The 26,927-nt window shown below is 52.7% G+C and overlaps 1 protein-coding gene across 2 annotated transcripts; it reads left to right on the forward strand.

The window, feature by feature from the left end:
• On the forward strand, positions 1-26,869 carry LOC142912318 (uncharacterized). Of its 2 annotated transcripts, none has more exons than XM_076060486.1 (8): positions 1-195; positions 1,987-2,072; positions 2,922-3,129; positions 10,716-12,165; positions 15,199-15,326; positions 20,035-20,231; positions 22,390-22,902; positions 25,801-26,869. In XM_076060486.1, exons 2-8 carry the CDS (start codon positions 1,995-1,997, stop codon positions 25,873-25,875), a joined length of 2,649 nt encoding a protein of 882 aa, XP_075916601.1. In that variant the 5' UTR covers positions 1-195; positions 1,987-1,994; the 3' UTR covers positions 25,876-26,869. The 2 variants fall into 2 exon arrangements, with proteins under 2 accessions (XP_075916601.1, XP_075916602.1); XM_076060487.1 differs by lacking the exon at positions 1-195 and adding an exon at positions 1,076-1,437.
• The last annotated feature ends 58 nt before the right edge of the window (positions 26,870-26,927 follow it).

Below are 26,927 nucleotides of genomic sequence, written 5' to 3' on the forward strand. Positions count from 1 at the left end.
AGAATTTGTGGCAGAGTCCTTCTGGAGCGGCGGCAGCGGAGAGAGAGAGGAGCTAGCCGTCCTCAGGGTCCGCGCTCGGGACGCCTGCAGGGTGGAGCTGAGAGCGATCGACGACACAAAGTCCCCCAAGGCGAGAGAGAGAGAGAGAAACATCTCCCTCGGCCCCGTCGGGCAGCGGCGGCAGCGGCCGCAGAGGTGAGCGGCAGACACGGACAAAGGAGGTCAGTTCGGTCGGCTCGGGCTCAGGCAGTGGACGCACTCTGAGACGGGTAGGTGAGAGAGGAGGAAGGGCTGCTGCTGGCTGGAGGGAGACATACACGGGAAATAAATTTTAGCGCAGACTGACTTTGTGACGCGTGTGTGCGTGCGTGTGTGTGTGAAGAGCGGTTACGGCCTTCATAGGTGCTGCTCGCTAACAGCACTTGCCCCTACAGTCTGTTAAGGCTATATGGGGGATCTTTGTGAAGAGCGGTGGGACAGCGATTGGCGTACCACGCTGTGCGTGTGTGTGGGTGGCTTTAATCAGCATAGGCACCCGTAAATAAATAATTAAACAGAGGGACGTTTGACTTTCACCGCAAGCGAGCGCGCAGAGATTAATTAATTAAGTGCTTACCGAGCGCGTGCAGAGATTAATTAATTAATTGCTTACCGAGCGCGCGCAGAGATTAATTAATTAATTGCTTACCCAGCGCGTGCATATTAAACTACCCTACTACGGCTGCCCGCACCCACGCGCGTGGGTGGTCGCGCGCGTGGGTGGGGGGGTCACGTGGGTGGGGGAGGGCCGTCCAGCCCCCGTTGGCTGTTGACACAACGGCTTAGTATAAATAAATAATTAACTCTGAGCAGCCGCCAGCGGCGAGTGGGGGGGGTGGAGGGGTGCTGACGTCACACCCCACCCGCTCGCGGGGGAGGGGGGAGGGGAAGATCAGTCCCCCCCCACCTAATGGGGAGTGGGGAGGGGGAGATCAGTCCCCCCCACCTAATGGGGAGTGTGGAGGGGGGCACTAGCCCCCCACAGATGGAACCAGGGGGGTCGGTGTGTACTGTGAGGCTGTGTGTGTAGTGTGAGGCTGTGTGTGTGGTGTGAGGCGTGTGTTGCCCTGGCTTGCCCTGGCTTGCCCCAGCAACGTCACGTGGTGTGCCTCGTCACTGCTGCTGCTGCTGCTGCCACCACAACACGCTTAGGGCTTTAAGGCTTTTCTGTTTATTATGAATCTGTCATTTTCCATGATTAGTCTGTGGTTTTCATTATTAATCTGTCATTGTTGATTATGAGCCTGTCATTAATATGTCATTTTTCATTATTAACCTAATTTGTGTGTATTATTAATCTGTCATTTTTCATTATTAACCTAATTTTTGTTTATTATTAATCTGTCATTTTACGACGGCAAAAACGTGGTAGTCACGGCGACATTTGTCATCAGTGTTGTGAGTAGCCCGCACTGAGAGCACGACTACACACACAGACATACACAAACACACAGGTTGTGTGTCTGTGTGTGTGGGGTGAGGTTGCACAAGAGACACACACACAGACACACACAGACACACAGACACACAGGTTGTGTGTGTGTGTGGGGTGAGGTTGCACAAGAGACACACACACAGACACACACAGAGACACACACACACAGGTTGTGTGTGTGGGGTGAGGTTGCACAAGAGACACACACAGAGACACACAGAGACACACACACAGACACACACAGGTTATTGTGTGTGTATGTGTGGGGTAAGGTTGCACCAAAGACACACACAGACACACACACACAGAGACACAGGTTGTTGTGTGTGTGTGTCTGTGTGTCTGTGTGTATCTGTGTTTGTGTATCTGTGTGTGTGTCTGTGTGTGTGTGTGTCTGTTTGTGTGTCTGTGTGTGTGTGTGTCTGTGTGTGTCTCTGTGTGTGTGTCTGTGTGTGTGTATGTGTGTGTGTGTATCTGTGTGTCTGTATGTGTCTGTCTGTGTGTGTGTTAAGGTTGCACCATGTCGAGCCCATTGAAGCTGATCGTGAGCGCCGATTCCAACCGTGGGGGGCGGCGCTACATGGAGGACATCACAGAGGTGGGCGGAGTCTCTGTGTGTGTGTGTCTCTGTGTGTGTCTGTGTGTGTCTCTGTGTGTGTGTCTGTGTGTGTGTCTCTGTGTGTGTCTGTGTGTGTGTGTCTGTGTGTCTGTGTGTGTGTCTCTGTGTGTGTGTGTCTCTGTGTGTGTGTCTCTGTGTGTCTCTGTGTGTGTCTGTGTGTGTCTCTGTATGTCTCTGTGTGTGTATCTGTGTGTCTGTGTGTGTCTCTGTGTGTGTCTGTGTGTGTCTCTGTGTCTCTGTGTGTGTGTCTCTGTGTGTGTGTGTGTCTGTGTGTGTGTCTGTGTGTCTCTGTGTGTGTGTCTCTGTGTGTGTCTGTGTGTGTCTCTGTGTGTGTGTCTGTGTGTCTCTGTGTGTGTGTCTCTGTGTGTCTCTGTGTGTGTCTGTGTGTGTGTGTCTCTGTGTCTCTGTGTGTGTCTCTGTGTGTGTCTCTGTGTGTGTGGGGAGCGATAGTGTAGCGGTTAGCGCGCTGCACTATGAACCTGGCGACCCCGAGTTCGATTCCCGCTCACGGCCAACACCCAGTGGCGATTATCTGAACCGGTCCTGGGCCTCCCCCTAGGTCGATTCGGCCTCAAACGAGTACCCGGTGCGGTGCGTGAACATCGCCACCGGGGAGACAAAGGCGGCCGGGCGTGGTGCCGGCCACCCACCCCCTCGTGTGCCCTCGCGGCCATCGCTGGCGCCGCTCGCTAACGGCACTCGCCTCTACGGTCCGCCAAGGCTGCACGGGGGATCTTTGTCCGCCGGGTCGCCGGTCGAGGCCTAGGACCGACCCACAATGCACCGCTCGCGTCACGTGACGTTCCCCTCGCCGCCCCGTGCCCGCAGGTCTCCACCGAGGGCGACGGGGACGCCATCTTCCTGGCCGTGTTCGACGGCCAAGGCGGCCCCCAGGCCGCTCGATTCGCCCGCCGCTGCCTCTGGCCCTCGATCCGTGCCCAGCCCGGGCTGTGGGGCGCCACCGACCCCGCGGGAGTTTGCCACGCCATCCGTGACGGCTTCCTGGCGTGCCAGCGTGCCATGTGGGAGGAGCTGGGTGGGTCTCACGCGTGCTGCGTTATACACTACACTATACACTACTATACTATACACTACACTATACACTACTAGATATACTACACTATACACTACTATACTATACACTACACTACTATACACTACTATATACACTACACTATACACTACACTATACACTACACTATACATTACTATACACTACACTATACACTACTATACACTACACTATACACTACACTATACACTACACTACTATACACTACACTACTATACACTACTATACACTACACTATACACTACACTATACACTACACTACTATACACTACACTATATACTACACTATACACTACACTATACACTACTATACATTACTATACACTACACTATACACTACACTACTATACACTACTATACACTACACTATACACTACACTATACACTACTATACACTACACTACTATACACTACACTATACACTACACTATACACTACTATACACTACTATACGCTACACTACTATACACTACACTATACACTACACTACTATACACTACACTACTATACACTACACTATACACTATACACTACTATACACTATACACTACACTATACACTACTATACACTACACTACACTATATACTACACACTACACTACACACTACATTACACTATACACTACACTATACACTACACTAAATTAACGTTTTGTTCCACCATTGGAACCTCGTTTGCCTGTAACACAATATGATAATTATTTTTTTTTAACCCTTTCATCTGGCAACAAAACTGACACCATTTTTTTCGTATACAAGGAGTCATTGTTTGTGCATTGAGCACAATACCTGCGGTCGGAATGCAAACACAAAACACGCAGCTCTGATAATGCATTGGCGGTGGAATTGATAAGTCCACACCCGAGACAGCTTCCCTTAGAGCCTCGTCTCACACGCGGTGTTAGACCAGGTGATGATGATGACGTCTCACACGCGGTGTTAGACCAGATGATGATGATGACGTCTCACACTTGCGGTGTTAGACCAGGTGATGATGACGTCTCACACGCGGTGTTAGACCAGGTGATGATGACGTCTCACACGCGGTGTTAGACCAGATGATGATGACGTCTCACACTTGCGGTGTTAGACCAGGTGATGATGACGTCTCACACTTGCGGTGTTAGACCAGGTGAAGATGACGTCTCACACACGCGGTGGTAGACCAGATGATGATGACGTCTCACACTTGCGGTGTGAGACCGGATGATGATGATGTCTCACACTTGCGGTGTTAGACCAGGTGATGATGACGTCTCACACTTGCGGTGTTAGACCAGGTGATGATGATGTCACACACTTGCGGTGTTAGACCAGGTGATGATGACGTCTCACACTTGCGGTGTTAGACCAGGTGATGATGACGTCTCACACTTGCGGTGTTAAAGCAGATGATGATGACGTCTCACACTTGCGGTGTTAGACCAGATGATGATGACGTCTCACACTTGTGGCGTTAGACCAGATGATGATGATGACGTCACACACTTGCGGCGTTAGACCAGGTGATGATGACGTCTCACACTTGCGGTGTTAGACCAGGTGATGATGACGTCTCACACTTGCGGTTTTAGACCAGGTGATGATGATGTCACACACTTGCGGTGTTAGACCAGGTGATGATGACGTCTCACACACGCAGTGTTAGACCAGATGATGATAATGTCTCACACTTGCGGTGTTAGACCAGGTGATGATGACGTCTCACACACGCAGTGTTAGACCAGGTGATGATGACGTCTCACACAGGCGGTGTTAGACCAGGTGATGATGACGTCTCACACTTGCGGTGTTAGACCAGGTGATGATGACGTCTCACACTTGTGGCGTTAGACCAGATGATGATGATGACGTCACACACTTGCGGCATTAGACCAGGTGATGATGACGTCTCACACTTGCGGTGTTAAAGCAGATGATGATGACGTCTCACACTTGCGGTGTTAGACCAGATGATGATGACGTCTCACACTTGTGGCGTTAGACCAGATGATGATGATGACGTCACACACTTGCGGCATTAGACCAGGTGATGATGACGTCTCACACTTGCGGTGTTAGACCAGGTGATGATGACGTCTCACTCTTGCGGTGTTAGACCAGGTGATGATGACGTCTCACACTTGCGGTTTTAGACCAGGTGATGATGATGTCACACACTTGCGGTGTTAGACCAGGTGATGATGACGTCTCACACACGCAGTGTTAGACCAGATGATGATAATGTCTCACACTTGCGGTGTTAGACCAGGTGATGATGACGTCTCACACACGCAGTGTTAGACCAGGTGATGATGACGTCTCACACAGGCGGTGTTAGACCAGGTGATGATGACGTCTCACGCTTGCGGTGTTAGACCAGATGATGATGATGACGTCTCACACTTGCGGTGTTAGACCAGGTGATGATGACGTCTCACACTTGCGGTGTTAGACCAGGTGATGATGACGTCACACACACGGTGTTAGACCATATGATGATGACGTCTCACACTTGCGGTGTTAGACCAGGTGATGATGACGTCTCACACTTGCGGTGTTAGACCAGGTGATGATGATGTCTCACACACGCGGTGTTAGACCAGATGATGATGACGTCTCACACGCTGTGTGAGACCAGGTGATGATGACGTCTCACACTTGCGGTGTTAGACCAGGTGATGATGACGTCTCACACTTGCGGTTTTAGACCAGGTGATGATGATGTCACACACTTGCGGTGTTAGACCAGGTGATGATGACGTCTCACACACGCAGTGTTAGACCAGATGATGATAATGTCTCACACTTGCGGTGTTAGACCAGGTGATGATGACGTCTCACACACGCAGTGTTAGACCAGGTGATGATGACGTCTCACACAGGCGGTGTTAGACCAGGTGATGATGACGTCTCACACTTGCGGTGTTAGACCAGGTGATGATGACGTCTCACACTTGCGGTGTTAGACCAGGTGATGATGACGTCTCACACTTGCGGTGTTAAAGCAGATGATGATGACGTCTCACACTTGCGGTGTTAGACCAGGTGATGATGACGTCTCACACTTGCGGTTTTAGACCAGGTGATGATGATGTCACACACTTGCGGTGTTAGACCAGGTGATGATGACGTCTCACACACGCAGTGTTAGACCAGATGATGATAATGTCTCACACTTGCGGTGTTAGACCAGGTGATGATGACGTCTCACACACGCAGTGTTAGACCAGGTGATGATGACGTCTCACACAGGCGGTGTTAGACCAGGTGATGATGACGTCTCACGCTTGCGGTGTTAGACCAGATGATGATGATGACGTCTCACACTTGCGGTGTTAGACCAGATGATGATGACGTCTCACACTTGTGGCGTTAGACCAGATGATGATGATGACGTCACACACTTGCGGCATTAGACCAGGTGATGATGACGTCTCACACTTGCGGTGTTAGACCAGGTGATGATGACGTCTCACTCTTGCGGTGTTAGACCAGGTGATGATGACGTCTCACACTTGCGGTTTTAGACCAGGTGATGATGATGTCACACACTTGCGGTGTTAGACCAGGTGATGATGACGTCTCACACACGCAGTGTTAGACCAGATGATGATAATGTCTCACACTTGCGGTGTTAGACCAGGTGATGATGACGTCTCACACACGCAGTGTTAGACCAGGTGATGATGACGTCTCACACAGGCGGTGTTAGACCAGGTGATGATGACGTCTCACGCTTGCGGTGTTAGACCAGATGATGATGATGACGTCTCACACTTGCGGTGTTAGACCAGGTGATGATGACGTCTCACACTTGCGGTGTTAGACCAGGTGATGATGACGTCACACACACGGTGTTAGACCATATGATGATGACGTCTCACACTTGCGGTGTTAGACCAGGTGATGATGACGTCTCACACTTGCGGTGTTAGACCAGGTGATGATGATGTCTCACACACGCGGTGTTAGACCAGATGATGATGACGTCTCACACGCTGTGTGAGACCAGGTGATGATGACGTCTCACACTTGCGGTGTTAGACCAGGTGATGATGACGTCTCACACTTGCGGTTTTAGACCAGGTGATGATGATGTCACACACTTGCGGTGTTAGACCAGGTGATGATGACGTCTCACACACGCAGTGTTAGACCAGATGATGATAATGTCTCACACTTGCGGTGTTAGACCAGGTGATGATGACGTCTCACACACGCAGTGTTAGACCAGGTGATGATGACGTCTCACACAGGCGGTGTTAGACCAGGTGATGATGACGTCTCACACTTGCGGTGTTAGACCAGGTGATGATGACGTCTCACACTTGCGGTGTTAGACCAGGTGATGATGACGTCTCACACTTGCGGTGTTAAAGCAGATGATGATGACGTCTCACACTTGCGGTGTTAGACCAGGTGATGATGACGTCTCACACTTGCGGTTTTAGACCAGGTGATGATGATGTCACACACTTGCGGTGTTAGACCAGGTGATGATGACGTCTCACACACGCAGTGTTAGACCAGATGATGATAATGTCTCACACTTGCGGTGTTAGACCAGGTGATGATGACGTCTCACACACGCAGTGTTAGACCAGGTGATGATGACGTCTCACACAGGCGGTGTTAGACCAGGTGATGATGACGTCTCACGCTTGCGGTGTTAGACCAGATGATGATGATGACGTCTCACACTTGCGGTGTTAGACCAGGTGATGATGACGTCTCACACTTGCGATGTTAGACCAGGTGATGATGACGTCACACACACGGTGTTAGACCATATGATGATGACGTCTCACACTTGCGGTGTTAGACCAGGTGATGATGACGTCTCACACTTGCGGTGTTAGACCAGGTGATGATGATGTCTCACACACGCGGTGTTAGACCAGATGATGATGACGTCTCACACGCTGTGTGAGACCAGGTGATGACGACGTCTCACACTTGCGGTGTTAGACCAGATGATGATGACGTCTCACACGCGGTGTTAGACCAGATGATGATGATGACGTCTCACACTTGCGGTGTTAGACCAGGTGATGATGAAGTCTCACACTTGCGGTGTTAGAGCAGATGATGATGACGTCTCACACTTGCGGTGTTAGACCAGGTGATGATGACGTCTCACACTTGCGGTGTTAGACCAGGTGACGATGACGTCTCACACTTGCGGTGTTAGACCAGGTGATTATGACGTCACACACTTGCGGTGTTAGACCAGGTGATGATGACGTCTCACACTTGCGGTGTTAGACCAGGTGATGATGACGTCTCACACTTGCGGTGTTAGACCAGATGATGATGACGTCTCACACTTGCGGTGTTAGACCAGATGATGATGATGACGTCTCACACTTGCGGTGTTAGACCAGGTGATGATGACGTCTCACACTTGCGGTGTTAGACCAGGTGATGATGACGTCTCACACACGCAGTGTTAGACTAGATGATGATGATGTCTCACACTTGCGGTGTTAGACCAGGTGATGATGACGTCTCACACAGGCGGTGTTAGACCAGATGATGTCTCACACTTGCGGTGTTAGACCAGATGATGATGACGTCTCACACTTGCGGTGTTAGACCAGGTGATGATGACGCCAAAAGGCGCAACGTTTTGTCGTGTATGATTGGGGCCAAATGTAGCTGATAGAGGCAAAATAAACATTGAAATTGGTTTAATTTGTTGATCAGGGAAGTCTTCTGTATCTTCCACAATAGACGAAGGGGGAACATTCTCTGTGCCTGCTGCGCAATTTGAACAACCCCCCCCCCCCCGTAACTTCACCTTAGTGCTGTTTTCAATCACCCGAAGCTGTTAACTGACGAATTTGATCTTAGTATAGGAATAGGTTTTACCCTTTTAACTGGCACAAAAACTGACACCTTTATTCAAGGCATCATGTTTGCAATAACCACAACACAAGCAGTCAAAATGCAAACAAAAGAGACAACTCTGATAATAAAAAGGGTAAAAACTATTACTAGGTTGTAAATGCTCACCCCGAGCCCTCAATACTCTGATAGTACGCTGTTTTTGAGTTGTACGCCTTTTGGCGTCTTCTGGTCCAACACCAGTGGAGACTAGGCTCTAAGAAAAGCCGTCTCGCGTGTGGACCAATCAAATTCAAGGACAGTGCCAATATTATTATCAGAGTTGTCTCTTTTGTTTGCATTTTGACTGCTTGTGCTGTGGTTATTGCAAACATGATGCTTTGAATAAAGGTGTCAGTTTTTCTGCCAGTTAAAAGGGTAAAACCTATTACTATATATTGTTACTGGCAAAGGAGGTCTCATAATGAATTTGATCTTCTCCGATGGACGCTGCTTGATAGCGGAGAGTGAAGAAACGTGAGTGTGGCTGATGCTGTCTGAAGTTACCTAGGAAATAACGAAGAGCAAAGAGAAGCGGTAGAGTTACCAATAAATTGATCAGAGTCTAATTTTATTTTGTCTCAATGTAATGGCAGGGAATATTGACAGAAATAACGTCATCAAACACTTCGCTGCATTTCACTGTAGCACTGCATTAATGGCAGTGAATGTTGCACGATACATTTATTTCGCCCATGGCTAATGTGTAAGAGATTCTCGCAACATTTTTCATATTTGATATATTTTTGTTCAATAACATTGAAAATTGTAAAACGTTTCAAAATACAAAAAAAACTTTTACAATTTAATTTTTGTTATAACAAATTTAATAACATAAAATTCCTAGCAACAATTGTCCATCTTACCTTCCAGAGGTTTTTTTTGGCACACTCACCCACCCACTCAATCACTCACCCACCCACCCACTCACACAGTCACTCACCCACACAGTCATTCACCCACCCACCCACTCACACAGTCACTCACCCACTCAGTCACTCACCCACCCACACAGTCACTCAATCACTCACCCATCCACTCACACAGTCACTCACCCACTCAGTCACTCACTCACCCACTCAATCACTCACCCACCCACCCACACAGTCACTCACCCACTCAGTCACTCACCCACACAGTCACTCACCCACCCACCCACTCAATCACTCACCCACCCACTCACACAGTCACTCACCCACCCACCCACTCAATCACTCACCCACTGACAGAGTCACTTCCCACTCAGTCACTCACCCACCCACTCAATCACTCACCCACCCACCCACTCACACAGTCACTCACCCTCTCAGTCACTCACCCACCCACTCAATCACCCACCCACCCACTCACACAGTCACTCACCCAGTCAGTCACTCACCCACCCACCCACTCAGTCACCCACCCACCCACCCACACAGTCACTCACCCACTCAGTCACTCACCCACCCACTCAATCACCCACCCACCCACCCACTCACACAGTCACTCACCCAGTCAGTAACTCACCCACCCACTCAATCACCCACCCACTCAGTCACTCACCCACTCAGTTACTCACCCACCCACTCAATCACTCACCCACCCACCCACTCACTCACCCACCCACTCAATCACTCACTCACCCACCCACCCACACAGTCACTCACCCACACCCCTGTCTAACTCCCCCCCCCCCCCTACAGGAGGCAGCTGGTCGCGCACACGGCAGGGCCATCCCAGCACGACAGGCACCACGGCTTGCTGCTGCCTCATCAGGGGCGGTGACGAGCTCTACGTCGCCCACGTGGGAGACTCGCGAGCCGTCATCGCCCAGCGCCACCCCCGGGGGGGGGGCACCCCCACAGACGGACCCCCCCCCCCTTCAACGCACCCCGTCTATTCATTGGCCCCCCCTTCCTCACTGCGACCCATTTATTCAGCGGGCCCCCCTTCTTCCTTGCGCCCCATTTATTCAGCGGACCCCCCTTCGGACATGGGCCCCCCTTCTGTGAAGGCCCACCTAGCCTGGGACGGAACCCCACCTACGCATGGCCAAGTCGTGGCGGACTTCATAGCGGCCATCGGCCAAGCCGTGGCAACACCGCAACCACCGCCACTGTCACAACCACCACAACTACAACCACAACCACCACTGTCACAACCACCACAACCACAACCACCACTGTCACAACCACCACCACCACTGTCACAACCACCACCACTGTCACAACCACCACAACCACAACCACCACCACTGTCACAACCACCGCCACTGTCACAACCACCACAACTACAACCACAACCACAACCACCACTGTCACAACCACCACAACCACCACCACCGCCACCACCACCACTGTCACAACCACCACCACCACTGTCACAACCACCACCACCACCACTGTCACAACCACCACCACCACCACGGCCACCACTGTCACAACCACCACCACCACCACTGTCACAACCACCACCACCACGGCCACCACCACTGTCACAACCACCACCACTGTCACAACCACCACCACCACCACCACGGCCACCACTGTCACAACCACCACCACTGTCACAATCACCACCACCACCACCACGGCCACCACCACTGTCACAACCACCATCACCACCACCACGGCCACCACCTCTGTCACAACCACCACCACCACTGTCACAACCACCACCACTGTCACAACCACCATCACCACCGCCACCACCACCACTGTCACAACCACCACCACTACAACCACCGCCACCACCACGGCCACCACTGTCACAACCACCACCACCACTGTCACAACCACCACCACCACTGTCACAACCACCACCACCACTGTCACAACCACCGCCACCACCACGGCCACCACTGTCACAACCACCACCACCACCGCCCCGGCAGGAGGTGGACAAGGAGGAGGTGGTGGACGAGGTGGAAGAGGAGGAGGTGGACAAGGAGGTGGTGGTGGACAAGGAGGTGGATAAGGTGGTGGAGGTGGACGAGGTGGTGGAGGAGGTGGACGAGGTGGTGGATGAGGAGGTGGACGAGGTGGAGGAGGAGGTGGTGGACGAGGTGGTGCCGCTACTTGCCGTGGCGTTGACGCGCGACCACAAGCCGGAGGATCCAGTGGAGAGGGAACGCATCGAGAGGCTGGGCGGGCGGTAAGACATTCGTGTGTATGTGTGTGTGTGCCTATGATACCATCAGTAGGCCTGGGCTCTGGGTCGTTCTTCGTGCTTTTGGAGTACCTGACCCTCTGCTCACGATCATTAAGGACCTTCATGATGGTGAGCGGGCCCGGGTAAAACTACGTGGCCGGGAGTCAGAGCCATTCCCTGTACACCTTGGGGTGCGACAGGGATGTCCTCTGGCTCCCACATTATTTAACATCTATTTTGACCGCGTAGTTCGTGAAGCCTTCAATAGCTGTACCGGGGGAATCTCCATATGGTACAGATATAATGGGAGGCTGATCGATGCCCGGGTGCGGTCAAGGGATGGCTCCCTATTGCTCAACCACGTTATGTCTGCTGATTTGGTAATAGCTGCTCATTCAGAGGAGGAGTTGGAGACGCTGCTGCTGAGACTGGAGCGTGCCACTAAGAGGTGGGGCCTTACCATCAGCCCCACCAAAACTAAGCACCTGCCTGGGTATTTTGTACCATCGGACACTCCACCCCCACAACTCCCTATCAGGGATGGGGCAGTTGTGGAGAGTGTGGAGAGTTTCCCATACCTGGGCAGTGTGCTTATGACTGGCTCCAGTTTAACAGCAGAGGTCTCACTCCGAATCAGTCGAGCAGCAATATCTTTTCATCGGTTGCGTAACGCTGTGTGGAAGCTACCTGGTTTGTCGCTCCGCACTAAGCTTCAGGTCTTCTCGGCCACGGTCATTCCCTCCCTTCTATACGCTTGCGAAACATGGACCCCCCTAATGGAACATCTTCGCCGGTGTGAAACATTTAGGCTGGCCTGCCTACGATCCATCCTGGGTTTAACCAGACTGGATTGTGTGAGGAGCTCACAAATCCTTGAAAGATCTGGACAAGGTCCCATCGGTGAGCTCCTCCGGCGGGCAAGGCTGCGATGGCTGGGTCATGTAGCCCGCATGCCCAGCCACCTCATACCGAAACAGCTTTTGTTCGGCCAGATTGAGGGGGCTAAGCGGGCGCGGCACGGGCTAGAGAAGAGATGGAGTGATGTGGTACAAGAGGACGTGGAGCTGAGTGGACTTGCCGATGACTGGTACCAGCGGTGTCAAGATCGGCCTCTGTGGAGGAGGCTCGTGAAGGACGCTACTGGGCAGTTGGAGGCAGTCGCCCACCAACAACAACGGAGGGCAGAGGAGCGACGCTCACAACAACGAGCGGAGCGCCGGGTGGCTAAAGCACAGCAGGTTGGCACAGTAGGGGGCACAGGTGCTGCATCAGCCAGTCATCTCAGTCAGTCGACCCGTGGCACCTGGGTCTGCCCCGTGACCTCCTGCCAGCGGGCGTTCGACACTTCACGTGGCCTCAGGGTGCACATAGCCTGGCACAAGCGTCGTGGTGACGTCACCGCCACTTAGTGGCAAATGGCGGTTGTTGTTCTTGTGTATGTGTGTGTGTGTATGTGTGTGTGTATGTGTGTGTATGTGTGTGTGTCTGTGTGTGTATGTGTGTGTCTGTGTGTGTGTGTGTGTATGTGTGTGTGTATGTGTGTCTGTGTGTGTGTATGTGTATAATACCCAGGCACCTGCCTGGGTATTTTGTACCATCGGACACTCCACCCCCACAACTCCCAATCGGTGATGGGGCAGTTGTGGAGAGAGTGGAGAGTTTCCCATACCTGGGCAGTGTGCTTATGACCGGCTCTAGTTTAACAGCAGAGGTCTCACTCCGAATCAGTCCAGCGACAATATATTTTCATCGGTTGTGTAACGCTGTGTGGAAGCTACCTGGTCTGTCGCTCCACAGTAAGCTTCAGGTCTTCTCGGCCACGGTCATTCCCTCCCTTCTCTACGCTTGCGAAACGTGGACCCCCCTAATGGAACATCTTCGCCGGTGTGAAACATTTAGGCTGGCCTGCCTACGATCCATCCTGGGTTTAACCAGGCTGGATTGTAGTGAGGAGCTCACAAATCCTTGAAAGATCTGGGCAAGGCACCATCGGTGAGCTCCTCCGGCAGGCAAGGCTGCGATGGCTGGGTCATGTAGCCCGCATGACCAGCCACCGCATGCCGAAACAGCTTTTGTTCGGCCGGATTGAGGGGGCTAAACGAGCTCGGCACGGGCTAGAGAAGAGATGGAGTGATGTGGTACAGGAGGACGTGGAGCTGAGTGGACTTGCCGATGACTGGTGCCAGCGGTGTCAAGATCGGCCTCTGTGGAGGAGGCTTGTGAAGGACGCTTCTGGGCAGTTGGAGGCAGTCGCCCTCCAACAACAACGGAGGGCGGAGGAGCGACGCTCACAACAACGAGCGGAACGCCGGGTGGCTAAAGCACAGCAGGTTGCCACAGTAGGGGGCACAGGTGGTGCATCAGCCAGTCGTCTCAATCAGTCGACCCGTGGCACCTGGGTCTGCCCCGTGACCTCCTGCCCGCGGGCGTTCGACACTTCACGTGGCCTCAGGGTGCACATAGCCTGGCACAAGCGTTGTGGTGACGTCATCGCCACTTAGTGGCGAATGGCGGTTGTTGTTGTGTGTGTGTATATATGTGTGTGTATGTGTGTGTGTATGTGTGTGTGTATGTGTGTATGGGTGTATGGGGAGGAGTAGTGTAGTGGTTAGCGCGCTGTGCTACGAACCTGATGACCCGGGTTCGATTCCCGCTCACAGCCAACACCAGTCACGATTATCTGAACCGGTCCAGGGCCTCCCCTAGGTCGACTAAGCCTCAAATGAATACCTGGTACGGTGTGTAAACATCGCCACTAGGGAGACAAAGGCGGCCGGGCGTGGTGCTGGGCACCCACCCCCTCGTGTACCGTTCCGGCCTCCGTAGGTGCTGCTCGCTAACAGCACTTGCCCCTACAGTCTGTTACAGGCTACACGGGGGATCTTTGTGTGTGCTCGCTAACAGCACTTGCCCCTACAGTCTGTTACAGGCTACACGGGGGATCTTTGTCTTTGTGTGTGCTCGCTAACAGCACTTGCCCGTACAGTCTGTTAAGGCTACACGGGGGATCTTTGTCTTTGTGTGTCTGCCCACCAGGGTGATGAGGAAGCCAGGGGGGCCTTGCCGTGTGGCCTGGAGGAGGCCCCTTGTGGCTCACTGCGGCCCTGGGCAGCAAAGCTCAGCCACGGAGGACATCCCCTTCCTGGCCGTGTCACGCTCCCTCGGTACACACACACACACCTACACACACACCTACACACACACACAGCTACACACACACCTATACACACACCTACACAACAACAACAACAACCGCCATTCGCCACTAAGTGGCGGTGACGTCACCACGATGCTTGTGCCAGGCTATGTGCACCCTGAGGCCACGTGAAGTGTCGAACGCCCGCTGGCAGGAGGTCACGGGGCAGACCCAGGTGCCACGGGTCGACTGACTGAGATGACTGGCTGATGCACCACCTGTGCCCCCTACTGTGCCAACCTGCTGTGCTTTAGCCACCCGGCGCTCCGCTCGCTGTTGTGAGCGTCGCTCCTCCGCCCTCCATTGTTGTTGGAGAGCGACTACCTCCAACTGCCCAGTAGCATCCTTCACGAGCCTCCTCCACAGAGGCCGATCTTGACACCGCTGGTACCAGTCATCGGCAAGTCCACTCAGCTCCACCTCCTCCTGTACCACATCACTCCATCTCTTCTCTAGCCCGTGCCGCGCTCGTTTAGCCCCCTCAATCCGGCCAAACAAAAGCTGTTTCGGCATGCGGTGGCTGGGCATGCGGGCTACATGACCCAGCCATCGCAGCCTTGCCCGCCGGAGGAGCTCACCGATGGTGCCTTGCCCAGATCTTTCAAGGATTTGTGAGCTCCTCACACAATCCAGTCTGGTTAAACCCAGGATGGATCGTAGGCAGGCCAGCCTAAATGTTTCTAACCGGCGAAGATGTTCCATTAGGGGGGTCCACGTTTCGCAAGCGTAGAGAAGGGAGGGAATGACTGTGGCCGAGAAGACTTGACGCTTAGTGCGGAGCGACAGACTAGGTAGCTTCCACACAGCGTTACGCAACCGATGAAAAGATATTGCCGCTCGACTGATTCGGAGTGAGACCTCTGCTGTTAAACTGGAGCCGGTCATAAGCACACTGCCCAGGTATGGGAAACTCTCCACTCTCTCCACAACTGCCCCATCACCGATTGGGAGTTGTGGGGGTGGAGTGTCCGCTGGTACAAAATACCCAGGCAGGTGCTTAGTTTTGGTGGGGCTGATGGTAAAGCCTCACCTCTTAGTGGCACGCTCCAGTCTCAGCAGCAGCGTCTCCAACTCCTCCTCTGAATGAGCAGCTATTACCAAATCATCAGCATACATGACGTGGTTGAGCAATAAGGAGCCATCCCTTGACCGCACCCGGGCATCGATCAGCCTACCATTATATATGTACCATATGGAGATTCCCCCGGTACAGCTATTGAAGGCTTCACGAACTACATGGTCAAAATAGATGTTAAATAATGTGGGAGCCAGAGGACATCCCTGTCGCACCCCAAGGTGTACAGGGAATGGCTCTGACTCCCGGCCACGTAGTTTTACCCGGGCCCGCTCACCATCATGAAGGTCCTTAATGATCGTGAGCAGAGGGTCAGGTACTCCAAAAGCATGAAGAACAACCCAGAGCCCAGGTCTACTGATGGTATCATAGGCCTTGACCAGGTCAAGAAAGCAGATATGTAGGTCTTTTTGGAATTCCCTACACCTCTGCTGTAGCAGACGGACAGAAAATATGGCATCTTTGCAGGACCGCCCTTTCCTGAAACCGCATTGGGGCTCCGCAAGCCTCTCCTCAGCGTGCCTGGCAAGGCGATGTTGAATAATCCTTGCCAGGACCTTTCCCGGCACACTGTAGTTGTTACAGTCTGTGCGGTCCCACTTCTTAAAAAGGGGGACCACCAGGGCATCCTTCCAATCCTGCGGACCCCGTCCAGTGGTCCAGACTGTTGTTATGATGTCATATAGGGCAGTCTGTGCACAAACGCCGCCCTCCCTCAGCATTTCGCTTGGGAGATCATCTCTGCCCGCTGCCTTTCCTGGTCTCAGACTCCAGATCGCCTTCAGTACTTCCTCAACAGATGGCACCTTAGCCAGCCACTCACAGGGGGTGACTTCTTCCAATATTTGAGGCACCGTAGCCTCAGCAGGGTCATCCTCACTTTGTGCCACGATGTTTTCCCGATTGAGGGATTTTCCCTCCCCCAGGACCTCACAGAAATGCTCAGCAAATCTGCAAACCTGTTCCTGGGGGTCGAAGATTGGGTCACCGTTTTTTTTCCTAATGATGGTAATAGGTGTGGCGCTGCAGATTACTTTTTTGATGGAGTTAAATAGAGATTTGTGATCACGGGCCACTGAGGCAGACTCCATCTCCTCAGCAACCCGCGACCACCACCCATCCTTGCAGCACCTCATGGCTCTCCGAACCTCCGAGCGAAGGCTGCGGTAAGCCTCCTCATTCTCTGACATGGGATTCTGTAACTGATGACAGTGGGCCTGTCGTTTTTTCTCAACCATCCTGAACACCTCCTCTGTCAGCCAGGGTCTCTGGGGAGGTCTGGACCGCGTACCCAAAGCAGCCATTGCAGCTGCATGAGTCACAGTCCTAAACCTCGCCCATTTACCCTCGACATCAGGAGGAGTCGGGGACGATGCCAATCCCAGCCGCAAGCGATGATGAAATTCTCGCTTGCAACTTTCATCAGATAACTGAGACCAGGCCACTTTAGGTTGGAATGGGGTCCTGGGTGTACACCCACCACCGGAGTTGAAGAATAGCAGGCACATCTTACAGATGACTAGTCGGATGGTCAGAAGGCAGATCAGCTCCACGGTAGGTCCTGGTGTCAAGGACATGGGCTCGCATCCGCTGGTCCGTCACTATCTAGTCCAGCAGATGTTCTTGCTTGGACTCGGCATGCATCCATGATGTTGTGTGGATGCGCCGATGCCGGAACAGCGTGTTGGTAATTACTAGCCCATGGGCTGCACAAAAATCTAGCAGCCTTCTACCGTTGTTATTGAGCTGATCTGGCCCATGCCCTCCAATCACTCCAGACCAGGTGCCAGTATCATGACCAACTCGGGCATTGAAGTCACCCAACATGATGACTCTATCCCGAGGGGCCACTTTAGCCAGCACCTGTGACAGGAGGTCATAGAAGTCATCTGACTCATCGGCTTTGCCTGCATCCCTCCACGGATGTTCATCTTCGGTGGGGGCATAAGTAACCACGACCACCATTCCTCGCCTCCAGTTGATGGGAAGGCGAGCCCAAAGTAGCCTGGGACTTACAGCTTCCCACACCTCACCGCCATGTTCCCACGCCCCTTTATTCTTTTGTTCAAAAGAAGAGCCACACCCTGTTGTTTGGCAGTCTGCTGCCCCGAGTAGAGGACTGTCCACCCCTCATAGTGGCAGGAGCCAGAGCCGGTCCACCGGACCTCCTGAATGCCACATAGATCCAGGCGGTACCGGTCCAGCTCCCGACAGAGGAGTGGCAGCCTCTCCTCCGCAGTGAGTGTTCGAACATTCCACGTGGCCACCCGTAGTGGTTTTTCGTTGTTTCTGGAGGAGCCCCGAGGGTAGATATTCAATCTCCTGGCTCCGCCAATTGGGGTTTGGCCAGGAGACGTCATAGACGCCTGGCCTCCCGGGGCCTCCGGCACAAGCTTATTAGTTATATATTCTTAATTCGTGGTTTAGTGGTAATTAATTGAAGGTGGAGGGGTTACCAGCCCCTCGCATCCATCCAGAGCCCCCGTTTAGCCCCTGTGTGTGTATGTAGAGGAGCCAATCAAAATTGGACCTCCCCCCACAGCACTGTCCACGACAGAGTTGCCCGTCCGGCACACACACCTACACACACACCTACACACACCTACACACACACCTATACACACACCTACACACACCTACACACACCCCTACACACACACCTACACACACCTACACACACACCTACACACACACACCTACACACACACACTTACACACACACACCTACACACACACCTACACACACCTACACACACACCTACACACACACACACCTATACACACCCGTGGCACCTCCTGGCGACCTCCTGCCAGCGGGCATTCGACACTTCATCTGGCGTTAAAAGTGCACGTAGCCTGGCACAGGCGCCCTGGTTATGTCATCGCCACCTAATGGCGAATGGCGGTTGTTGTGAAACGTGTGTTCATGTATATGTGTGTGTACGCATAGGTGTGTTTACGTGTGTGTTTACGAGTGTGTGTACGTGTGTGTACGTGTTTGTGTGTACGTGTGTGTGTACGTGTGTGTACGTGTGTGTGTACGTGTGTGTACGTGTGTGTGTGTGTACGTGTGTGCGTGTGTGTGTACGTGTGTACGTGTGTGTGTACGTGTGTCCGTGTGTGTACGTGTCCATGTGTGTGCGTACGTGTGTACGTGTGTGTGTACGTGTGTGTACGTGTGTGTGTACGTGTGTAAGTGTGTGTGTACGTGTGTGTACGTGTGTGTGTGTATGTGTGTGTGTACGTGTGTGTGTACGTGTGTGTACGTGTGTGTGTGTACGTGTGTGTGTGTGTACGTGTGTGTGTGTACGTGTGTGAGTGTGTACGTGTGTGTGTGTACGTGTGTGTGTGTACGTGTGCACGTGTGCGTGTGTGTACGTGTGTGTGTGTGTGTACGTGTGTGTGAGTGTGTACGTGTGTGAGTGTGTACGTGTGTGAGTGTGTGTGTGTACGTGTGTACGTGTGTGTGTACGTGTGGGTGTGTGTACGTGTGTGTGTACGTGTGTGTGTGTGGTACGTGTGTGTGTGTACGTATGTGTGTGTACGTGTGTGTGTACGTGTGTGTGTGTGTACGTGTGTGTGTGTTGGCGATATCCCACAGGGGACCTCTGGAGCTACGACTTTGCGAGCGCCCAGTTTGTGGTCTCCCCCGAGCCGGACGTCAGCGCCTACAGGCTGGACCCAGGGCACCACCGCTACCTGGTGCTGGCCACCGACGGAGTCTGGGATGTCCTCACGCCCACAGAGGCCGTGGCGCTCTGTCATCGTGCGGACGCACAGCAGCAGCAGCGAGCACGGGCACGTCTACATACACACACACACGTCTACATAGACACAAACGTCTACATACACACACACACGTCTACATACATACACACACACGTCTACATACACTCACACACGTCTACATACACGCACACACATATACACACACACACACGTCTACATACACACACACACACGTCTACATACACACACACACATATACACACACGTATACATACACACACACACGTCTACATACACACACACGTCTACATACACACATACGTCTACATGCACACACACACACGTCTACATACACACACGTCTACATACACACACACACGTCTACATACACACACACGCCTACATACACACACGTCTACATACACACACACTATACACTTACACACGTCTACATACACACACACGTTTACACACACACACACGTCTACATACACACACGTCTACATACACACACACACGTCTACATACACACACACGTCTACATACACACGTCTACACACACACACGTCTACATACACACACACGTCTACACACACACACACACGTCTACACACACACACTATACATACACACACACACACACGTCTACATACACGCACACACGTCTACATATACACACACGTCTACATACACACACACATCTACATACACACACACACGTCTACATACACACACACACGTCTACATACACACACACACGTCTACATACACACAAACGTCTACATACACACACACACGTCTACATACACACACACACATCTACATACACACACACACGTCTACATACACACACACACGTCTACATACACACACACACGTCTACATACACACACACGTCTACATACACACACGTCTACATGCACACACACACACGTCTACACACACACACACGTCTACACACACACACACGCCTACATACACACACACGCCTACATACACACACACACGTCTACATACACACACACACACGTCTACATACACACACACTATACACTTACACACGTCTACATACACACACACACGTTTACACACACACACACGTCTACATACACACACACACTATATATACACACACACACACACGTCTACATACACACACACGTCTACATACACACGTCTACACACACACACGTCTACATACACACACACGCGTCTACATACGCACACACGTCTACATACACACACGTCTACATACACACACACGTCTACATACACACACACGTCTACATACACATGTCTACACACACACACGTCTACATACACACACACGTCTACACACACACACTATACATACACACACACACGTCTACATACACGCACACACGTCTACATACACACACACATCTACATACACACACACACGTCTACATACACTCACACACGTCTAAATACACGCACACACGTCTACATACACACACACACGTCTACATACACACACACACACACGTCTACATACACACACATATACACACACGTCTACATACACACACACACGTCTACATACACACACACGTCTACATACACACACACGTCTACATGCACACACACACGTCTACATACACACACACGTCTACATACACACACACACGTCTACACACACACACGCCTACATACACACACGTCTACATACACACACACACGTCTACATACACACACACTATACACTTACACACGTCTACATACACACACACACGTCTACATACACACACACGTCTACACACACACACTATACATACACACACACACGTCTACATACACGCACACACGTCTACATACACACACACATCTACATACACACACACACGTCTACATACACACACACACGTCTACATACACACACACACGTCTACATCCACACACACACATCTACACACACACACGTCTACATACACACACACACGTCTACATACACACACACGTCTACATACACACGTCTACACACACACACGTCTGCATACACACACACACGTCTACACACACACACTATACATACACACACACACGTCTACATACACGCACATACGTCTACATACACACACACATCTACATACACACACACACGTCTACATACACACACACGTCTACATACACACACACACGTCTACATCCACACACACACATCTACACACACACACGTCTACATGCACTTACACGTCTCATCCTGCAGGCCAGCGGTGGTGGTGGTGCCGGTGGTGGTGGTGGTGATGTCGGTGGTGGTGCCGGTGGTTGTGCTGGTGGTGGTGCCGGTGGTTGTGCTGCTGGTGGTGCCGGTTGTTGTGCCGGTGGTGCCAGCAGCAGCAGCAGCGGTGTAGACCTGACGCTGGCGCAGGCGCTGGTGGCGGAGGCGCTGTCCCGCTGGCACCGGCTCGGCACCAAGGCCGACAACGTGAGCGCCGTGGTGGCGCGGCTGTGCCCGTCGGCGGCGTCGCCGGCGCCCCGGCTCGGTGCCGACGGCGCCGCCGGCGCCGTGCTCGTTGCCGGCGGAGGAGGAATGGTCGCTGGTGGTAGTGGTGGTGGCGCCGTCCGTGCGTCAGCCCTGGCCAGGAGTGGAACCGAGGTTCTACGAGGGCCGGGCACCGAGGAGCTACCCAGCAACAACAGCAGCAGCAGCAACAACAACAGCAACAGCAGCAGCGGCAACAGCAGCAGTGGGAAGTTCACTCCACTGCTGGCTGACCTGGTGAGGGCACCGTTACGATGCGTGGTGTGTGTGTGTACATGTGTATGTGTGTATGTGTGTGCGTGTGTACGTGTGTTTGTGTGTATGTGTATTTGTGTGCGTGTGTATGTGTGTTTGTGTGTATGTGTGCGTGTTTGTGTGTGTGTACGTGTGTACGTGTGCGTGTGTGTGCGTGTGTTTGTGCGTGTGTGTACGTGTGTTTGTGTGTATGTGTGTACGTGTGTGTGTGTTTGTGTGTATGTGTGCGTGTTTGTGTGTGTACGTGTGTGTGTATATGTGTTTATGTGTGTTTGTGTGTATGTGTGCGTGTTTGTGTGTGTACGTGTGTGTGTGTGTGTATATGTGTTTGTGTGTGTATGTGTTTGTGTGTATGTGTGTTTGTGTGTATGTGTGTGTGTTTGTGTGTACGTGTGTGTGTGTGTGGATGTGTACGTGTGTGTGTACGTGTGTTTGTGTGTAAGTGTGCGTGTGTTTGTCTGTCCAGCGAAACGATCCCCTACCTCATTGGTGTCGGACGGTAATGCTGTGACTCTGTGTGTGGTGAGTCTATGGGTCTTTGTGTGTGGTGAGTCTATGGGTCTCTGTGTGAGTGAGTCTATGGGTCTCTGTGTGTGGTGAGTCTATGGGTCTCTGTGTGTGGTGAGTCTATGGGTCTCTGTGTGTTGTGAGTCTATGGGTCTCTGTGTGTGGTGAGTCTCTGGGTCTCTGTGTGTGGTGAGTCTATGGGTCTCTGTGTGTGATGAGTCTATGGGTCTCTGTGTGTGGTGAGTCTATGGGTCTCTGTGTGTGGTGAGTCTATGGGTCTCTGTGTGAGTGAGTCTATGGGTCTCTGTGTGTGGTGAGTCTATGGGTCTCTGTGTGTGGTGAGTCTATGGGTCTCTGTGTGTGGTGAGTCTATGGGTCTCTGTGTGTGGTGAGTCTATGGGTCTCTGTGTGTGGTGAGTCTATGGGTCTCTGTGTGTGGTGAGTCTATGGGTCTCTGTGTGTGGTGAGTCTGTGGGTCTCTGTGTGGTGAGTCTATGGGTCTCTGTGTGTGGTGAGTATATGGGTCTCTGTGTGTGATGAGTCTATGGGTCTCTGTGTGTGGTGAGTATATGGGTCTCTATGTGTGGTGAGTCTATGGGTCTCTGTGTGTGGTGAGTCTATGGGTCTCTGTGTGATGAGTCTATGGGTCTCTGTGTGTGGTGAGTCTATGGGTCTCTGTGTGTGGTGAGTCTGTGGGTCTCTGTGTGTGGTGAGTCTATGGGTCTCTGTGTGTGGTGAGTCTATGGGTCTCTGTGTGTGGTGAGTCTATGGGTCTCTGTGTGTGGTGAGTCTATGAGTCTCTGTGTGTGGTGAGTCTATGGGTCTCTGTGTGTGGTGAGTCTATGGGTCTCTGTGTGTGGTGAGTCTATGAGTCTCTGTGTGTGGTGAGTCTATGGGTCTCTGTGTGTGGTGAGTCTATGGGTCTCTGTGTGTGGTGAGTCTATGAGTCTCTGTGTGTGGTGAGTCTATGGGTCTCTGTGTGTGGTGAGTCTATGGGTCTCTGTGTGTGGTGAGTCTATGGGTCTCTGTGTGTGATGAGTCTGTGGGTCTCTGTGTGTGGTGAGTCTATGGGTCTCTGTGTGTGGTGAGTCTATGGGTCTCTGTGTGTGGTGAGTCTATGGGTCTCTGTGTGTGGTGAGTCTATGAGTCTCTGTGTGTGGTGAGTCTATGGGTCTCTGTGTGTGGTGAGTCTATGGGTCTCTGTGTGTGGTGAGTCTATGGGTCTCTGTGTGTGATGAGTCTGTGGGTCTCTGTGTGTGGTGAGTCTATGGGTCTCTGTGTGTGGTGAGTCTATGGGTCTCTGTGTGTGGTGAGTCTATGGGTCTCTGTGTGGTGAGTCTATGGGTCTCTGTGTGTGGTGAGTCTATGGGTCTCTGTGTGTGGTGAGTCTATGGGTCTCTGTGTGGTGAGTCTGTGGGTCTCTGTGTGTGGTGAGTCTATGGGTCTCTGTGTGTGGTGAGTCTGTGGGTCTCTGTGTGGTGAGTCTATGGGTCTCTGTGTGTGGTGAGTCTATGAGTCTCTGTGTGTGGTGAGTCTATGGGTCTCTGTGTGTGGTGAGTCTATGAGTCTCTGTGTGTGGTGAGTCTATGGGTCTCTGTGTGTGGTGAGTCTATGGGTCTCTGTGTGTGGTGAGTCTATGGGTCTCTGTGTAGTGAGTCTGTGGGTCTCTGTGTGTGGTGAGTCTATGGGTCTCTGTGTGTGGTGAGTCTATGGGTCTCTGTGTGTGGTGAGTCTATGGGTCTCTGTGTGTGGTGAGTCTGTGGGTCTCTGTGTATGGTGAGTCTATGGGTCTTTGTGTGTGGTGAGTCTATGGGTCTCTGTGTGTTGTGAGTCTATGGGTCTCTGTGTGTGGTGAGTCTATGGGTCTCTATGTGGTGAGTCTATGGGTCTCTGTGTGTGGTGAGTCTATGGGTCTCTGTGTGTGGTGAGTCTATGGGTCTCTGTGTGGTGAGTCTATGGGTCTCTATGTGTGGTGAGTCTATGGGTCTCTGTGTGTGGTGAGTCTATGGGTCTCTGTGTGTGGTGAGTCTGTGGGTCTCTGTGTGTGGTGAGTTTATGGGTCTCTGTGTGTGGTGAGTCTATGGGTCTCTGTGTGTGGTGAGTCTATGGGTCTCTGTGTGTGGTGAGTATATGGGTCTCTATGTGTGGTGAGTCTATGGGTCTCTGTGTGTGGTGAGTTTATGGGTCTCTGTGTGATGAGTCTATGGGTCTCTGTGTGTGGTGAGTCTATGGGTCTCTGTGTGTGGTGAGTCTATGGGTCTCTGTGTGTGGTGAGTCTATGGGTCTCGGTGTGTGGTGAGTCTATGGGTCTCTATGTGTGGTGAGTCTTTGGGTCTCTGTGTGTGGGTAACTCCCCACCCCCTCCCTTTCCAGGGCTGCAGCCAGGAGGAGATTCCCAGCAAGCGCAGCCGCAGGAGCGGTCCTCACGAGGGCACCGCCTCAGACTAGCACCTCAGACTAGCGCCGCAGACTAGTACCTCAGACTAGCGCCTCAGACTAGCACCTCAGACTAGCGCCTCAGACTAGCGCCTCAGACTAGCGCCTCAGACTGGTGCCTCAGACTAGCACCTCAGACTGGCGCCTCAGACTAGCGCCTCGGACTAGCGCCTCAGACTAGTGCCTCAGACTAGTGCCTCAGACTAGCGCCTCAGACTGGTGCCTCAGACTAGCACCTCAGACTAGCGCCTCAGACTAGCGCCTCAGACTTGCGCCTCAGACTAGCGCCTCAGACTAGCGCCTCAGACTAGCGGGGACCCTGGTAGAGGGACCCCGGTAGATGGACCCTGGGACCCTGGTAGAGGGACCCTGGTAGAGGGACCCTAGTAGTGGGACCCTGGTAGAGGGACCCTGGTAGAGGGACCCTGGTAGTGGGACCCTGGTAGGGGGACCCTGGTAGAGGCCTGGTAGTGGGACCCTGGTAGTGGGACCCTGGTAGTGGGACCCTGGTAGTAGGACCCTGGTAGAGGGACTCCGGTAGAGGGACCCTGGTAGTGGGACCCCGGTAGAGGGACCCCGGTAGAGGGACCCTGGTAGAGGGACCATGGTAGAGGGACCCTGGTAGAGGGACCCTGGTAGAGGGACCCTGGTAGTGGGACCCTGGTAGAGGGACCCCGGTAGAGGGACCCCGGTAGAGGGACCCTGGTAGAGGGACCCTGGTAGAGGGTCCCTGGTAGAGGGACCCTGGTAGAGGGACTCCGGTAGAGGGACCCTGGTAGTGGGACCCCGGTAGAGGGACCCCGGTAGAGGGACCCTGGTAGAGGGACCATGGTAGAGGGACCCTGGTAGAGGGACCCTGGTAGAGGGACCCTGGTAGTAGGACCCTGGTAGAGGGACCCCGGTAGAGGGACCCCGGTAGAGGGACCCTGGTAGAGGGACCCTGGTAGAGGGTCCCTGGTAGAGGGACCCTGGTAGAGGGACCTTGGTAGTGGGACCCTGGTAGAGGGACCCTGGTAGAGGGACCCTGGTAGAGGGACCCCGGTAGAGGGACCCTGGTAGAGGGA

Source organism: Petromyzon marinus, unplaced genomic scaffold (assembly GCF_048934315.1).
Source record: "Petromyzon marinus isolate PM22_M1 ecotype Great Lakes invasive population unplaced genomic scaffold, UKy_Petmar_22M1.pri1.0 PM_G_Scaffold_2, whole genome shotgun sequence".
NCBI lineage: Eukaryota > Metazoa > Chordata > Hyperoartia > Petromyzontiformes > Petromyzontidae > Petromyzon > Petromyzon marinus.